At 50.4% G+C, this 14,571-nt stretch overlaps 1 protein-coding gene across 1 annotated transcript; it reads right to left on the bottom strand.

Annotated features, from left to right (window-relative positions):
* Nucleotides 1-1,048: 1,048 nt before the first annotated feature.
* Nucleotides 1,049-13,030, bottom strand: Msl2 (MSL complex subunit 2). Its single transcript, XM_090323630.1, has 2 exons — nucleotides 12,591-13,030; nucleotides 1,049-4,925 (listed from the first exon to the last, which is right to left on the bottom strand). Exons 1-2 carry the CDS (start codon nucleotides 12,730-12,732, stop codon nucleotides 3,334-3,336), a joined length of 1,734 nt encoding a protein of 577 aa, XP_090179756.1. The 5' UTR covers nucleotides 12,733-13,030; the 3' UTR covers nucleotides 1,049-3,333.
* Nucleotides 13,031-14,571: the final 1,541 nt, after the last annotated feature.

The raw sequence follows: 14,571 nt of genomic DNA, 5'->3' as shown, positions 1-14,571 counted from the left end.
CTAGCCCATAATGCTAGCTGCTCAGGAGGCTGAGCTAAGGATTATAGTTCAAAGCAGGCAGGAAAGTCCATGAACCCTGCTAGAAAACTCAAAGTGATACCATGGCTTAAAGTAGTTGAGCACTACCCTTGAGCAGAAGAGCACAAGGACTACGCCCAGGCCAAGTTCAAGCCCCACAAACTGAAAAAATAAAATGTGAAAGGATATTTCAACCTCATAAGTGCTTTCTACTTAAGACTGGGTTGGCAGAGTGCAGAAATCAGACAGGAGGTAGCCAGGTGCAGTGGCTCACGCCTGTAATCCCAGCTACTCAGGAGACTGCGATCCGAGAATCGTGGTTCAAACCCCATGACTGACAATTCTGAAAAAAATTAAAAATTAATCAGGAGGCATTAGTTTGATCTGTAATGTATTACGTTAAAAGGATATATAATTGCATGTGAATGGGTACCTAAAATTTTTAAAGTAGAAAAACAGAAAGTACCGCCAAAAGTACATAAAGACACAACCACAGTCTGAAGTGAATGTTTCCTAAAGCACTTAGTAACCTATAAAATGTTTAAAGACAATTTTATTTCTCATGTTATAAAATTTCTACTTTTCTTCAGTAAGGTAACCACGAAGTTTTTTCAAGAAAAGGACAGAATGAAGTAAACGGGATTCCTCACCAAGAACCACACTACATCTCTACAGTGCAGAAGAGCTGAGCTGAGCTAACCAAGATGATACAACGGTCAGCTGCGAAACTACTGCCCAAGGTAAAAAGCCCATCTGGTTCTTTTTGCTAATGAGAAGGACTAAATAATAGTAATAAGGAAGGCACTGAGAATGAGCTGGAGTAAGTGCTGTTCTGTTTTGGTTGCTTTGTGTTGTGATGAAGTGAAGTCCAGTTACCTCAGTAATCCCCTCGTCAGTCACTGGTCAGAATTCCTACCCAACTCATGGTATAAAGACAAACCTAAGAGCCGAGGCAATATAGTTTGCTTCCCCCAAATGAGTAGAGACCGTTTAGAGCATGCTGTCCCAAACTCCTCAGTATTCTACAACATACAATTAGAAAACTATCATTTATTGATAGATTTAAGGTGTAATACAGGTTTCCAAAAGTGTGGCAGTGAGAATACCAGCATAAAAAAGAGAAACTTGTGCTAAAAACAACCTGAATTCATCATTGGCAATATTACAGAACAATCAAGGTCCTCACATACTAATGATTTCTTCCACTTTGCCTATATTGCCAACCTCCCATGCATCAAAAACACAAAACTAAGATTATCAAACCTGGGAAGCAATAAAGTACTCCGTAATTTTAAAATCATAGTATTAGGAAAGTTTGGGAGATTTGCAAAATATATCCTAATCATCCATGTGTACAATTTCATTTCTAGTCATTTTTGCAGTGATCATTAGAGAATAAAGAACAGATTTTACATTTTAATATAGCAGGGCATCTGGGTTCAACATAAAACTGTTACAGACTTTAGGTAAATACATTTTTCATGAGACACAGCTAACACTTAAAGGAATTAAATAAAATTCCAAAACTTGGAAAGCAAATAAAGACAAGACAACTAAGAAGCATTTTCCACCATTTACTCTTGTTATCAAAAATAGTTCAACTCTTCTTGCAAAACAAAAACAAAATAGTACATACTGGACACATACATCACATTTTTCTTCCTATGGCTTTAGCCCACCCCCACCCCACCAAAAGAGACCAAAAGGAAAAAAGAAAAGAAAAAAGAAAAGAAAAAAAAAACACACGCACACGCACACACACAAAATAAAAGACAACAAAACAACTCTACCTGACCACATTCACAGAAAATGACACCAGGATACACTACAAAACAGAAGAAGGTGTCATCTGCTCTGTGTCCAAAGGATTCTTTCTTCTCCATGTCTTGTACACGAGGTGAGTAACCATCATTGAACATGCTGTGTGCCAAATCAAAACGAAACTCCAACACCTGTCAGATCTGCAGACAATGGGAACTGGAATCTTCCCAGCAGTCTGTTCTTACAGTAAGCACTGTCAAAGTAGCATCTCTTCTTTAAAACCAAGGTTGTCTCTACACCTAGTCAGTCCTTGTCTACTTGGGCTGTGCTCTTCCAACTGACCAGATTTCCCTTCAACAGAATGTTTGTTTTCCCCTTAAAAATTAAAGAAAACCAAGTACATTTAAACTGAAACAGTTTGTGCTTTACATGCAAAAGAGCATTCTAGAGAAAATCCTAGCTTTAGACCTACCTAACTGCACAGGCTTCACAAAAAGGCATTTTTATTAGGCCTCGATAAAGAAGCCAGCATCATGAATAGCACCCTAAAAAAAAAAAATTAAAATAATAAAAATTTTAAAAAAGGAGCATATTCAAATAAAAGACTGGAAAAAAAAAAGAGTTGCCAATGGCAATTAATGCATTCTAGGTATCTTTGGGGCATTATTCCAAAATAATTTTAAGTAAATCCCAATTCCTAAATGAAATCTTTAAACTTAAAAAATATATAGTCACATACTACTGTCTGAATTCAAATACCTTCCAAATAAATGCTCTTCACATCATTTATCCAATTAGAACATTGCTCAAAATGAGGGGTCTCAAAACTTTTCCCTAGAAATGAGTCAGACCTAGCGAGACAGGCAGTTCACTCAAGAGTTTTGTAGGAAAAAATGGCTAAGGATCTGTAGTCTGACAATCGGTTTGTTCACATTTTCCAAAAGACAGATTTCTTAAACATTCTAATGAGGGGGAAATTTTCTTCCATAATACTGCTGATTTAAAAACTGCTACATACCAGTAGCTAATTTTCATGATCTTAGAAATGGTATTATGTCAGCACAAAAGTTGAACTGGGCACGTCAGCTTTTCAACAGAAGAAACGTCAGTGTGGCATGAGAGCCGCACTTGAGTCTCCGGAGTAAACTAGTGGCTACTTTTTCACAAAAACAGTCTCACAATCTTTATGGACTGACTCGATACCACTTCCTTTCATTTAATCATCAACTTTGATTATGCACAAAGCATGACCAGAAACAATGAGGTTAATGTTATTCTCCTTGCCAAAGTTCATTCTGTATAAATCAGTTGCATCAGCATTTGTTCTCGAACTATGAGGTTCTGTAAGAACTAGAACATACAGTTGTAGGGTTACTCCTCCATTATCTGAAAACTATTTCCCCGACACTAACACATATAACTTATCAATGAAAACACTTGATACAAGTGATCTATATGCAGGAGCTCCGGCAAGTTAAACCAACAGAATCATAGCTGCCGTAAAACTGTAGCTATTTCCCTACCAGAGAGAGGTAGGTGTGAAGACCCACTGCTTTAACAGTCGAATCTCATGTCTATAGCTTCATCCAAACTTTTATCATCATGCGTACTGGCAGCTAGAAACGTCGTTACTGGGGACCCTGTGACATTAATTACACTGGTGCTGGTACTAGCGTTACGCACAGCAATGCTAGTGACATTAATGCCCAAAGTGAGCCTGGTCTGCTCCAAGGCCTTTTCTGGCACAGCAAAGGCCTCCAGCTTCTTCTCCCCATTGGCCATATAGGAGTTTTGGCAGCCTCGGCATATACAGTCTAAGCAGGCTTTCCTGTTGGAGTAGCAAGGGCAGCGCTGGCCGCGGCATGTGAGAACACTCGGGTTCTGAGTAGCACGTCCACACTTACAGCCTTTCTTCTCCTGGGGCTTTTTGTACACAGTCTTGGTAGGGCTTCCTGGCATAAAGTGGTGACTGGGAATCTTTTCCTTGACTGCTTTGTCTTTCTTTAGAATACCCGGCTTGGTTTTTGAGTGCGACTTCTTGGATCCATGTTCATGACTCTTCTTCATGCTTTTAGTAGATAAAAGTACAGTTTTGCTGATTTTGGGGGTGGTGCCACCATTAGGAACAGTTGCTATTGGTTGAAGAGAAATTTTACTCTCTCGTTTCACTGTCACCGGAGCAGATGCGCCCAGTGTTGGGCCTCGGATAATGGTAGAAATGGGAAGTGGCTGAACTTTCTCACTGTCGCTTTCCGACCTGGACCGTTTTCTATTTAATTTTGCTACCTTCGGAGTTGCTGCTGTACACGATAACCCATGAAGTGTCGGACTGGTGGACATAAAAACATTATGGCTAAGAGACTGGGAAGAAAGCTGCAAAAAAGGTCCATTGGATACGGTGGCTTCCAAGCTTGGCTGTAAATTGGGACAACAGACCTCTGTGTTTGAAACAGTTTCTAAGCTGCGGAGCACTTCCTCCACGCTCAGCAAGAGGGAGTCACCAGGTTTGATGTCTTCACTGAAACTGCAGATGTCGATGCCGGTGGAGCACAGATCCGTGGCTACTGAGTCACAGACAGGTGGCAGGCTGTCCGACAGGTCCTCGGTTTTTATGTCAACAGTATTACACACGTCAATCGTACTTGAAGGTTCGGGTGAAGGAATATTTATGCCAAATCTGTCTATTGAAAGCCCATTGTAAGTAGGCAAACCATTGATAACAGAACTGCCGATTGCAATGCTGAGGGTGCTTTCAGACATTGGAGACAAGCTAGCTTGAGGGTCAGTCGTGACTTCGGAGGTGGAAGGTAAAGGGGAATGTGTCAAACACAAGGTGAAGGATGAATCTGAGGGTTTTTCTGTCTCCTCGCAGAACAATGATCCATCATTGAGCAAAGCCAGAATATCAGAAGAACAGTCAACGGCTTCAATTATATCTCGTGCCAGCGTCGTCTGTGTTATATATTCACACAGTTTTTTGTAGCAGTTCACCAGGATGCTTAACTGCTTGTTTTCCTCAAACTGCTCATAGTCTTTGCACCAGCTACATGAAGGTTTCATCATCATTTTCTTTCCCTTGCAAGTTTTGCAGACATAGTGTTGGCAGGTAGAGTTGGTAGGTGCAATAGGGTCTTGTAGCAGATGTCCTAAGGGGAAGAAGGAGGAAGCAGAGATGTTTAGTTATTTAGTTTCATATCACCTAGTGGACTGGTGTTAAGATGACGTGAATCTATTCAAAATGAGGTTAATGTTAATTCACCAGACCTTACATGAACTGGAGGGACACTCAATAGCACTTTCATATTCTCAATCCCTTCACCACAAACTGGAATCACCTTCAAACAATACCAAATTGCTTTTAAATCTGTTATAAAAACGTTTAACTTGGGGCCAGGAGCGTAGCCTAGTCATAAGTGTGCTCGCCTAGCCTGCACAAAGCCCTGGATGTGATCCTCCATACCACATGCACAGAAAAAGCCACAAGCGATGCTGTGGCTCAAGTGGCATAGCCCTAGCCTTGAGCAAAAGTGTCCAAGGACAGTGCCCAGGCCCTGAGTTCAAGCCGCACACTGGTGGATCACCCCTGCAATCCTAGGTATTTAGCAGGCTGAGATCTGAGAACCCTAGTTCACAGCCAGCCCAGGCAGAAAAAAGCAGTCTGGCTTTTTTTTTTCCCCTCCATTACAGATAAAGAGGTTTTGTGGACTTCTCTGCCTGAACCACAATCCTCAGATCTCAGCCTCCTGAGCAGCTAGGATGACAGGCTTGAGCCACTGGTGGCCAGCTTGATTATAGAAATATAAATAAAGCTACACAGATTTGGGTTTGCACTGAATTGAAATGCTCTCATCAAGAGAGCCTGGCTCTGGTGGTTAACCCCTGTAATCCTAGCTGCTCAAGGAGGCTGAAATCTGAGGATCTGGGGTTCAAAGCCAGCCTGGGCAGTAAAGTCCCTGTGAGTCAACCTCTACTCAAAAATGGGAAGTAGGGGCCAGGAGTGGTTAGAGTGCTCACCTATCATGCATGACACCCTGGGTTTGATTCCTCAGTACCACATACTCAGAAAAAGCCAGAATTGGAGCTGTGGCGCAAGTGGTAGAGTGCTAGCCTTGAGCAAAGTGTCCAAGGACAGGGCCCAGACCTTGAGTTCAAGGCCCAGGACTGGCAAACAAACAAAAACCAGGAAGTAGCACTGCGGCTCAAGTGGTAGAGTGCTAGGCTTGAGTACAGCTCAGGGATGGTGCCCAGACCCCAAGTTCAAGCCCCACACTGACCCCAAAAGGGGGGAAAAATTAGAGCTCATCATTTCACAGAAGAAAATGGTTAGTTTCAACCCATCCGAGCCTGGGGCTGGGGGTGGGCGGGCGGGCAGGCAGGCAGGCAGGCAGGCAGGCGTGCGTGCGTCCGTCCGTCCGTGCCGTGCATGCGCTCACGAATGTCCTCGGGCTTGAACTCAGGGCCTGGGTACTGTCGCTGAGCTGCTTTTGCTCAAGGTTAGCACTCTACCACTTGAGCCACAGAGCTAATTCTGGCCTTTTCTGTGTATGTGGTCCGTGGGAATGGAACCAAGTGATTTGTGCAAACACTGCCACCCGCCTAGTCAGGACATTTTAAAGTTTCTTTTAATAAATTAGAACTAGAAGGTTAACCCACTGACAACTTATCTCGAAAAAGTGCAAAGTAAGAATTAAGGAAGCATTAGCCAGGCACGGTGGCTCACGCCTGTCATCCTAGCTGCTCAGGAGGCTGAGATCTGAGGACCGAAGTTCAAATCCAGCCCAGGCACTAAAGATGACCTGAAAGACTTATCTCCACTTACCACTAGAAAATGGGAAGTGAGCTGAAGGGCTCAGGGATAGCACCCAGGCCCCCAGAGTTCGAACCCTACGACTGACAATAATAAATAAATCTAAAACTTGAGAGCAAAAGAACTATAATTTCACATCAACTTTGATAGTGTAATCCAAGTAAATTCTCCAAATGACTATAATAATACACAAAAATGGAGCCATCCTTGGATCCTCATTTTCCTGGGTTTCAGTCATAACACTGTTGGTGGTAGTGTTGACGGTAATTACAAGTGTTGGTGTGTATTATAGGATTGATGCCCTTGATACATGCAAACATCTTTTTTAAGTAGGAGGGAAAAGATGCATGAGAGAACAATGTGGGGGGGGGGAGAAGAAATCCTGTTACCTCATCATAAATTATCTTGCTTTACAAGCCGCCTTCTAACTAAATGAATTTGACACTCTTGGTTTTTTATTTTGTTTTGTTGCTTGTGGGACTTGTATTCTGGGCCTGGGCGTTCTCCCTGAGCTCTTCAGCTCAAGACTACAGCCCCCTACCCCTGGAACCACAGGGGCCCTACCCCACTTGGTTTTCTGGTGAGTAATTGGAGATAAAAGTCTCAAGGACTTTAGTGCCCGGGGCTGGCTTTGAATAGGGATCCTCAGATCTCAGCTTCCTCCTGACAGGTGTGAGCCGCCACACCCAGCTTGATAGTCCTGTTTTCACACGTCTATGATATGTGTATAGCTTGGCCTTTTGTAGTTAACTGGAGTTAGTCTCCCAGGCTGGATTCCAACAGAGATCATCCTCCAGAGCAGACAGGGAGATAGGTGTGAGCCCCCACCCAGCTAAACACCAGTCTTTACAAATGTGAATGTTATCTAGCTATGTTAACACCCCAGGAGTTTAACTTTGTGTTTCCTGGTTAATCTGTAACAGTGATCTAGCACTCAAGAGTGAAAAATCAGTCCTTTGTGTAAGGTAAGCCTCAACAACATGGGGAAAAACAAGCACTCACCAGACTATTAAAGGGATGATGTATAGAACTCCTCAAGCTCAACCTATTCAGGAACCCTGGACATGCCATGTCATATTCTAGAAAGAACTAAAGGAGGGTGCCAGACATTTATCTTAATAAAACTGCATAGCGGAGACATTTATAAGGTGCTTGCCCTCACAGAGCACCTTTGCGATATTCCTTTTCCTAATCAATCAATGGTAATTACTGATGAAATTATTACCAATAAAACAATATAGACTGATCAATTATGCATAATTAAATACATCCAAAGCTGACCAATAAAACTAGATGAAAAATATCCAAGGGTCACTGAGCCGGCAAGGTGGCTCACGCCTGTCATCCTAGCGACTCAGGAGGCTGAGATCTGAGGATCCCAGTTCAAAGCCAGCCAGGGCACTGAAATCCCTGAGATTCTTATCTCCAATTAGCCACTATAATGTGGAAAGTGGTGTTATGGCTCAAGGGGTAGGGCAGTAGCCTTGAGCTGAAGAGCTCAGAGACAGCACCCAGGCCCTGAGTCCCACAACCAAAAAAAAAAGACGTTACTATTACCACAGGCCAGGGAGTATAGCCTAGTGGTAGAGTGCTTGCCTAGCATGCAAGAAGCCCTGGGTTCGATTCCTTGATACCAAATACACAGAAAAAAAAAAAAAAAACAACAGAAGTGGCGCTGTGGCTCAAGCTCCAGGTCTGGAAAAAAAAAAAAAAGAAAAACAAAACTGAATATTACAGCTATCAAGAAACGTCATTTGCACTTCTTGGCAATCTTTAAGTACTGGTTAAGTAATGGTTTTCAAATGTTTAAGATAACCTGGCAAATCTCTCTCTCCCCCCAAGCCCACCAATTAAAATACAGATTGCAAACCCTACTATGATTAAGCATAGGACTCTCAAAAGCCAGGCCAGTGGACCAAACCTGAAATCCTTGCTACTGAGGAGGCTGAGATCCAAGGATGGCAGTTCAAACCCAGCCCAGAGCCAAAGCCAGTGAGAGATGAGATTCTTATTGCCAATAAGCCACCAGAAAACTGGAAGTGGTCCTGTGGCTCAGGTGGTAGAGTGCTAGCCTTAAGATAAAGAGCTCAGGGACAGTGGGTAAGCCTAGAGTTTAGCCTCAGGACTGTACAATGTGCCATTCTCAAAGCATGCCTCTGACTACTTGGATGATGCTAAAATGCTCTCTTTTCAGTGGGACAGCATCACCCATCAACAAATACACATGGAGTACAAAGGTAAGCAGGATGAGCAAGACTCCCCACCCTGAGAGATCTAGCTACTTCACAGTGGGATTTACAAGTAGCTGCAACATGGAGAGAGGGGGGGGGAGAGTGTGCGTGCGCGCGCGGGCGCGTGTGTGGGTGTATGCATGTGTATGCGTATGCGCCAGTCCTGGGGCTTGAACTCAAGGCTAGCACCCTTACCATACCACTGAGACACAGCATCACTTCTGGCCTTTTCTGCTTATCTAGTACTGAGGAACTGACTCCAAAGCTTCACGCATGCCAGGCAAGCACTCTACCATTAAGCCAAATTCCCACACCATCGTTTTTTTGAGTCCTCAACACGCAAAACAGAAAAAGTGGGTATCAGAGGGAATATGAATCTACAACCCCTTACTATTTTCTTTCTTTTTTAGTTGTTGGTTGAACTGAGGGCTTAGGCCCAGTCCTTGAGCTCTATTTGCTCAAGGCTAGCACTCATCCACTCTGAGCCATAGCACCACTTGCAGCTCTCCAGTGGCTCACTGGAGAAGAGTCTCATGGACTTTCCTGCCCAGGCTGGCTTTCATGATCCCCAGATCTTCTCCAGTTAAGCACCAAAACTTAAGTGAACCTTTGTGGAGTGCTATCCTTGAACAGCAGCTCAGGGACAGTGCTCAAACCCAGTGCAAGCCTCAGCCCGCCAGGCTAGGTGGGACAGTGAAGGCATTGATGACCCACGCCTGCAATACTATTATTACTCAGGAAGCTGAGATCCTGCACATCTCAAAGTCCACAAGACACCATTTCCTATTACCCAGCAAAAAGCAGAGCAGAAAATGTAGCACAAAGTGGTAGAGAGCTAGCCTTCAGCAAGAACCAATGCCTAAGGGCCTAATTGAAACATCCATTAACAGAGGGGAAAAAAAAAACAGTAAAATATTTGTGTGTGAGCATTGATCTGACCGTGAATATTTACAGGTCTCTACCCTTATCTTCAAGAGTAATGTCTGGTTGTTGCCAACAGGTCTTAACTCCATTCATCAAGCTGGTATCATCTGATGATTTAAAATCTTAATGAAAACCTAAAATCCCTAGGGCATAATTCATCAACTCTTACGCCAGCAAAAGACTAATACTTCCCCATAGAGCCAGTGCAGCATTTAGAATAGGACCACGGACCCAACACAGGAGTAAACATAACTCACTGTCCCAGCAGTGTCCTGCGGCCTAGAAACAACAGAAATTCTCTGGAGCACTGCTATCCAATTCACTAGAAGCTTCAAAAGGTTTAAATGGACAAAGCAGCTGAAAACACACAACAAAAGCAACAAAACCTGTATCCAGTGAAAAATCTAGGCTGCAGTAATTGACCTGACAGTGCAGGTGCTCTCTCCCTCCCTCTCCTGCTCTGCTCCTGTGCAAAGATGGCCAGGTAAGTACCAGGTGTGGGCTAGTCAGTGAGCTTGTGCATTTATTTACTCTTGGAGTTTCTTTTCCAAGCCACTTACAACAGGAATTTGGAAAAAGAAACTTACAGCAGAGAAAGAGAACTGTGGCAAAAAGTTAAAGCAACTCCTGTGCCTAGTGGAAACCTAAGTGCAAAGCATGCAGGACTCGTCTCCTCACTGGCTCCCCATGACCCCAGTGTCAGGAACACAAACATGCCAAGTCACTGGAGAGACTGAGGGGGAGGGACAAGCAGGAGCACAAAGTGAATAATAGCACTTCCTCTAAAAATTTACTTAACATATACAAACCCTAGAAGAATCAGATTTTTAAAAGCGCCATGGACAGAAATTCAAAGTACCTGAACAACAGATTATAGCGGTCCAGAGAACAAGTGAACTTTTTGCCTGAGTGAACAGGACAGAAGCACTGAAAAGTGGATGAATTAGGCAGATATTTAGGTAAAAGAAACTTCAAGGCATCAAAGTAAGCCAAAGAAGATATGGACCTTGTGACAAGATGAAAACATCTGTTTGGCAGCAGCAGAAAAAATACCTACGAGTACCATGATGACAGAACTAAAAAGGTAGGGCTGCGTCAAACTGTAGAAGGACCTGTTGAAATGCTCTACTTGCAAAACCGCAATAGAAGGAAGCTTATTTTTACAATTACCACTTTCATGCACACGCATGCATTAGTATTCAGTGTATGCTGCTGAGCTAGAACAGTGCTTGAGCTGAATTCAAACAAATAACATCTCCTGTGCTTCCCACCCTAAATGGACATCTTGGTGTGTGTCCATACTGGCCTTGGGGCTTTAACACAGGCCCTGGATGCTGTCCCTGAGCTGCTTTTGCTCTACCACTTGGGCCACAGTTCCACTTCCAGTATTTTTGGCACCCAGATAAGTAAGAGTCTCATGGACTTTTCTGCCAGGATTGCCTTGGAACCGAGATCCTCAGATCTCAGCCTCCTGAGTAGCAGGGATTACAAGCATGAGCCACCAACGCCTGGCTAGTGGAACCAAGTCTTTTCCATAGGACAGAGAGACCTGAGCAAGAAGGCGTAACTACCAATCTCCACCGTCAGGAAAGTCCACTTTCTGTTTGCCAAGACTGGTTTTTAAAAATGGCTGTCACTTTTCTTGTTAACGTGGTTTTGTTTTGATTTGAGCTGGGCCTCATTACAGAGCCTGGGCTTTAGACCTGTCCTAAGTGCACATGTCATTTCCTCATGTTATTTTCCCCCCTAAATCCAAGCTAGAATTTTAGAAAGGACTCAACAGAACCCTCACCGTCCTGAACCCGTTGTTAAGCATGGAAAACTCTACGTGGCATGGTGACAGGTAACCCCGGGACTTGGGAGGCGGGCGTCAGGAGGGAGGGCTGGGCTCAAAGCTAGCCTTAGCCACACAGCAACGGTGTCAAAACACAAAGTTAAATCCCAATATGCGCGCACCACTCAAAAAGCTACCACTTCCCCTCGGAAGCCAAGTCCACTGACTCAGTACGAGGTGACGCCCGGGTCACCCTCCTGCCGCTTCCCACCCGGCTGCGGAGCCGGCGGAGTCCGTGTAACGCCACCTCCACCCTCCAGGACGGAAGGCATCTCAGGGGCAGCGCTTCAGTTCCCAGGTGATGCCCAGCACCGGAGGAGGAACCGCAACGCTCCCCGCGCTCCCTGTGCGATGTACACTGAGGAGCAACTGGTGGAGCCAGCCGGGCTCTCGCCTTCACACACCCGAGGCCCGGGGCGGGGGCTCGCGGGGGCCTCCCGGACAGGCCTCGTGGCCTCCCGTTTCCTCCCCGGGACACGCGCTGACCGACGGCCCCGGGGGCGGGGGGGGGGGGGGGCGGAGGACTCGGGCTGAGGCCGGGCCGAGGCCGCCCCGCGCCCTGCCCCGCCCGGATTCCGGGATCGGCGCGGCCCGCGGGCGGAAAGGCCCCGGGCTCCCGGCCGGCCGGAAGTGACGCCGCCCCGGCGGCGAGGGCGAGGGCGGCGGCGGGGAGCGCCCGGGCCGGGCCGGCGCGCAGGGCCAGACACCCGGCCCGGAGTTCACGCCAAAAATAAAGCCGCGCTCGGCTCACCGCACGGCCGCCCGGGACGCGTCGGAGGCCGCCGGCCGCGGAAGACGCGGGGGGGGGGGGGGTGCCCGGCCCCGCTGAATCCCACGCGCGACGGCCCCGGGCGGCACGGACAGGCACGCTGTCCGCGGGCCCCGAGCTCGAGGCAGCGGCGGCCGGGACGCCGGGGAAACGGCCGGACGCCGCCGCCCCCGCCCGCCGGCGCCGCGGCGGGCGCGCGTGGACACCCGCCCGGGAGGTGGAGGGGAACAATGAGGGCGGGCTCACCGCAGACGCAGCACGAGAGCGACTGTCGGAAGTAGGGCAGCAGCCGGTTAATCTCGGTGAAGGCCTTGGGGTCTCCGGGGTCGTAGTTGAGCACCAGGCGGCTCGCGGAAATGTAGAGAGCAGTCGCATTCACCGGGTTCATTGCAGACGCTGCGGCACCAGGGGCCCCCGGCGGAAGAGAAGTGCCCGATCCCACTCGGTCGCCGGCGGCCCGGGGGGGACAATGGCCAGGGTGCGACGGGGCCCGGGGGAGCCGGGCCGCGGGGCCGCCGGCCGGAGGAGGAGGAGGCGGCGGAGGCGGAGACGGCGGGGGGACCAGGATCCGCGCGAGTCCGTGCAGCGGGGACAGTCCGCCCGCACATGGGCCCGGGGCGCCCTTCCTCCGTTCCCTGAGACTTGCGGATCCGAAAGAATGGAGCGAGAACGAGCGAGCGAGGGGGGGGGAGCGGGGGGGGGGGGGGGAGAAGCGGCGATCGCGTCCGGCGGGGCGCCCTGGCCCCGGCCCCGGCCGTGCGCGCTTCAGGCTCGGCCCGCGGCGGCTCGGCGGGCGGGCGGCCTGCGCTCCAGCCGCATGTCCCGCCGCGGAGGCGCCGCCCGGTGCAACAGCCAAAGCCCAGTCCAGGAAAAAAAAATAACTAAAAAGGCGTTTGAGAAAATTTAAAAATTAAAAAAAAAAAGGAATCGGGGGCGCGCGCCTCGGCGAGGACGGAGGCGGAGGGGCCGTGCCTACTCCATCGCAGAGCAGCGGCGGCGGGCGCCGGGGCCCGGGCGGACGACGACGCTGCTGCCGCTGCTGCCGCTGGGGCTGCGGCCCGCGATCCCCGCCGCGGCCGCCGCCGCCGCCCTCGCCATGCCGGACGCGGGGCCCCCGGGCTCCCCGCCCCGCGGCTGCGGCCCGCCCGCGGGTTCCTGGAGCAGCGGGCGAGGCAGGAGGCGGGCGGGCTGGGGCGGAAGTACGCGCGCCCGCGGCGGCGGGAGGGCCCGGCGGCGGCGCCCGGGCTCCGCGCACTCCGGGTCACACTCGGCGCGCCGAGCGCCGCCCCCTCACCGCCCGGCCATCTTCCTCCACGCCGGTACGGACGACGCGGCCGCCACGGCCGAGCGAGGACGAACGAAGCCCCGCGGGCGGCCTCGGCCTCCGCCGCCGCCGCCCAGCGCGCACGGCCCGGCCCGCCGCGCCCCTCCCCCGCGCCTCGCCGCCGCCGCCCGCGCCCCCTCCCGCCCGCCGCCCCCTCCACGCGCCGGTCGAGCCGGTCACCAGCCGGAACGGATCCCGCAGGTGGTTCCGGGCGCCTCACGCCCGGTCGGCGACGCGACGACCGTTACCCCAACGGGTAAAGCCACTGTCATCCCCGAGACGCCGCCGCCGCCGCCGCCGCCAGCGCCCGCACGCATGCGCACGGCGCGCTCCCCTCCCCCCTGCGCTTCCCTTTTCCTCCGCGGCTCCTCCAAGAACCCCCTCCACACACGCGCGCACACACGCACTCACACCAGCCCCACCCCCCCTCCCGGAGCGGCCGGCCGGCTCGCGCGCATGCGCGTTCCGACACTCCCCCCACCCCACCCCACCCCCCGCGCAACCGCCTTCCGCCCCGGACGCGTGCGCCCCGGCCGCCCACCCAACCACTCCGGATAAACACATCGGCCCGCTCCACGCCGGGCCCCGCCCCGCGCCGGCCCTCCCGGGGCTCCCCGCCCCCCCCCCGCCCTCACCGCGCACGCGCGCCGGGGGGGGGAGCCGCCGCCCGCCCCTCCCCCACGCGCGCCCCAGCTCCCCCCCCCGGGGCCGCGTGGGCCGGGCCGCGGCCTCCGTGCTCCCCTCCCCCCAGCGCCCCGCCCCGCCCCGCCGCACGGCCTCGGGGCTCTGGGCCGAGCCGGGTGCGTGGCGGGGAGCCGGGGTGTGAAGCGGGCGCGGGGGCCGTGGGACGGGGAGGTCGCGGGGGGGGAGGGAGGAGGAGGGGAGCGCAGGCGGCTCCCGGCG

The sequence above is a fragment of the Megascapheus bottae genome, chromosome 32 (assembly GCF_031878675.1).
Source record: "Megascapheus bottae isolate mThoBot1 chromosome 32, mThoBot2.hap1, whole genome shotgun sequence".
NCBI classification, from domain to species: Eukaryota; Metazoa; Chordata; class Mammalia; order Rodentia; family Geomyidae; genus Megascapheus; species Megascapheus bottae.
This window is presented reverse-complemented; position numbering and strand designations above follow the sequence as displayed.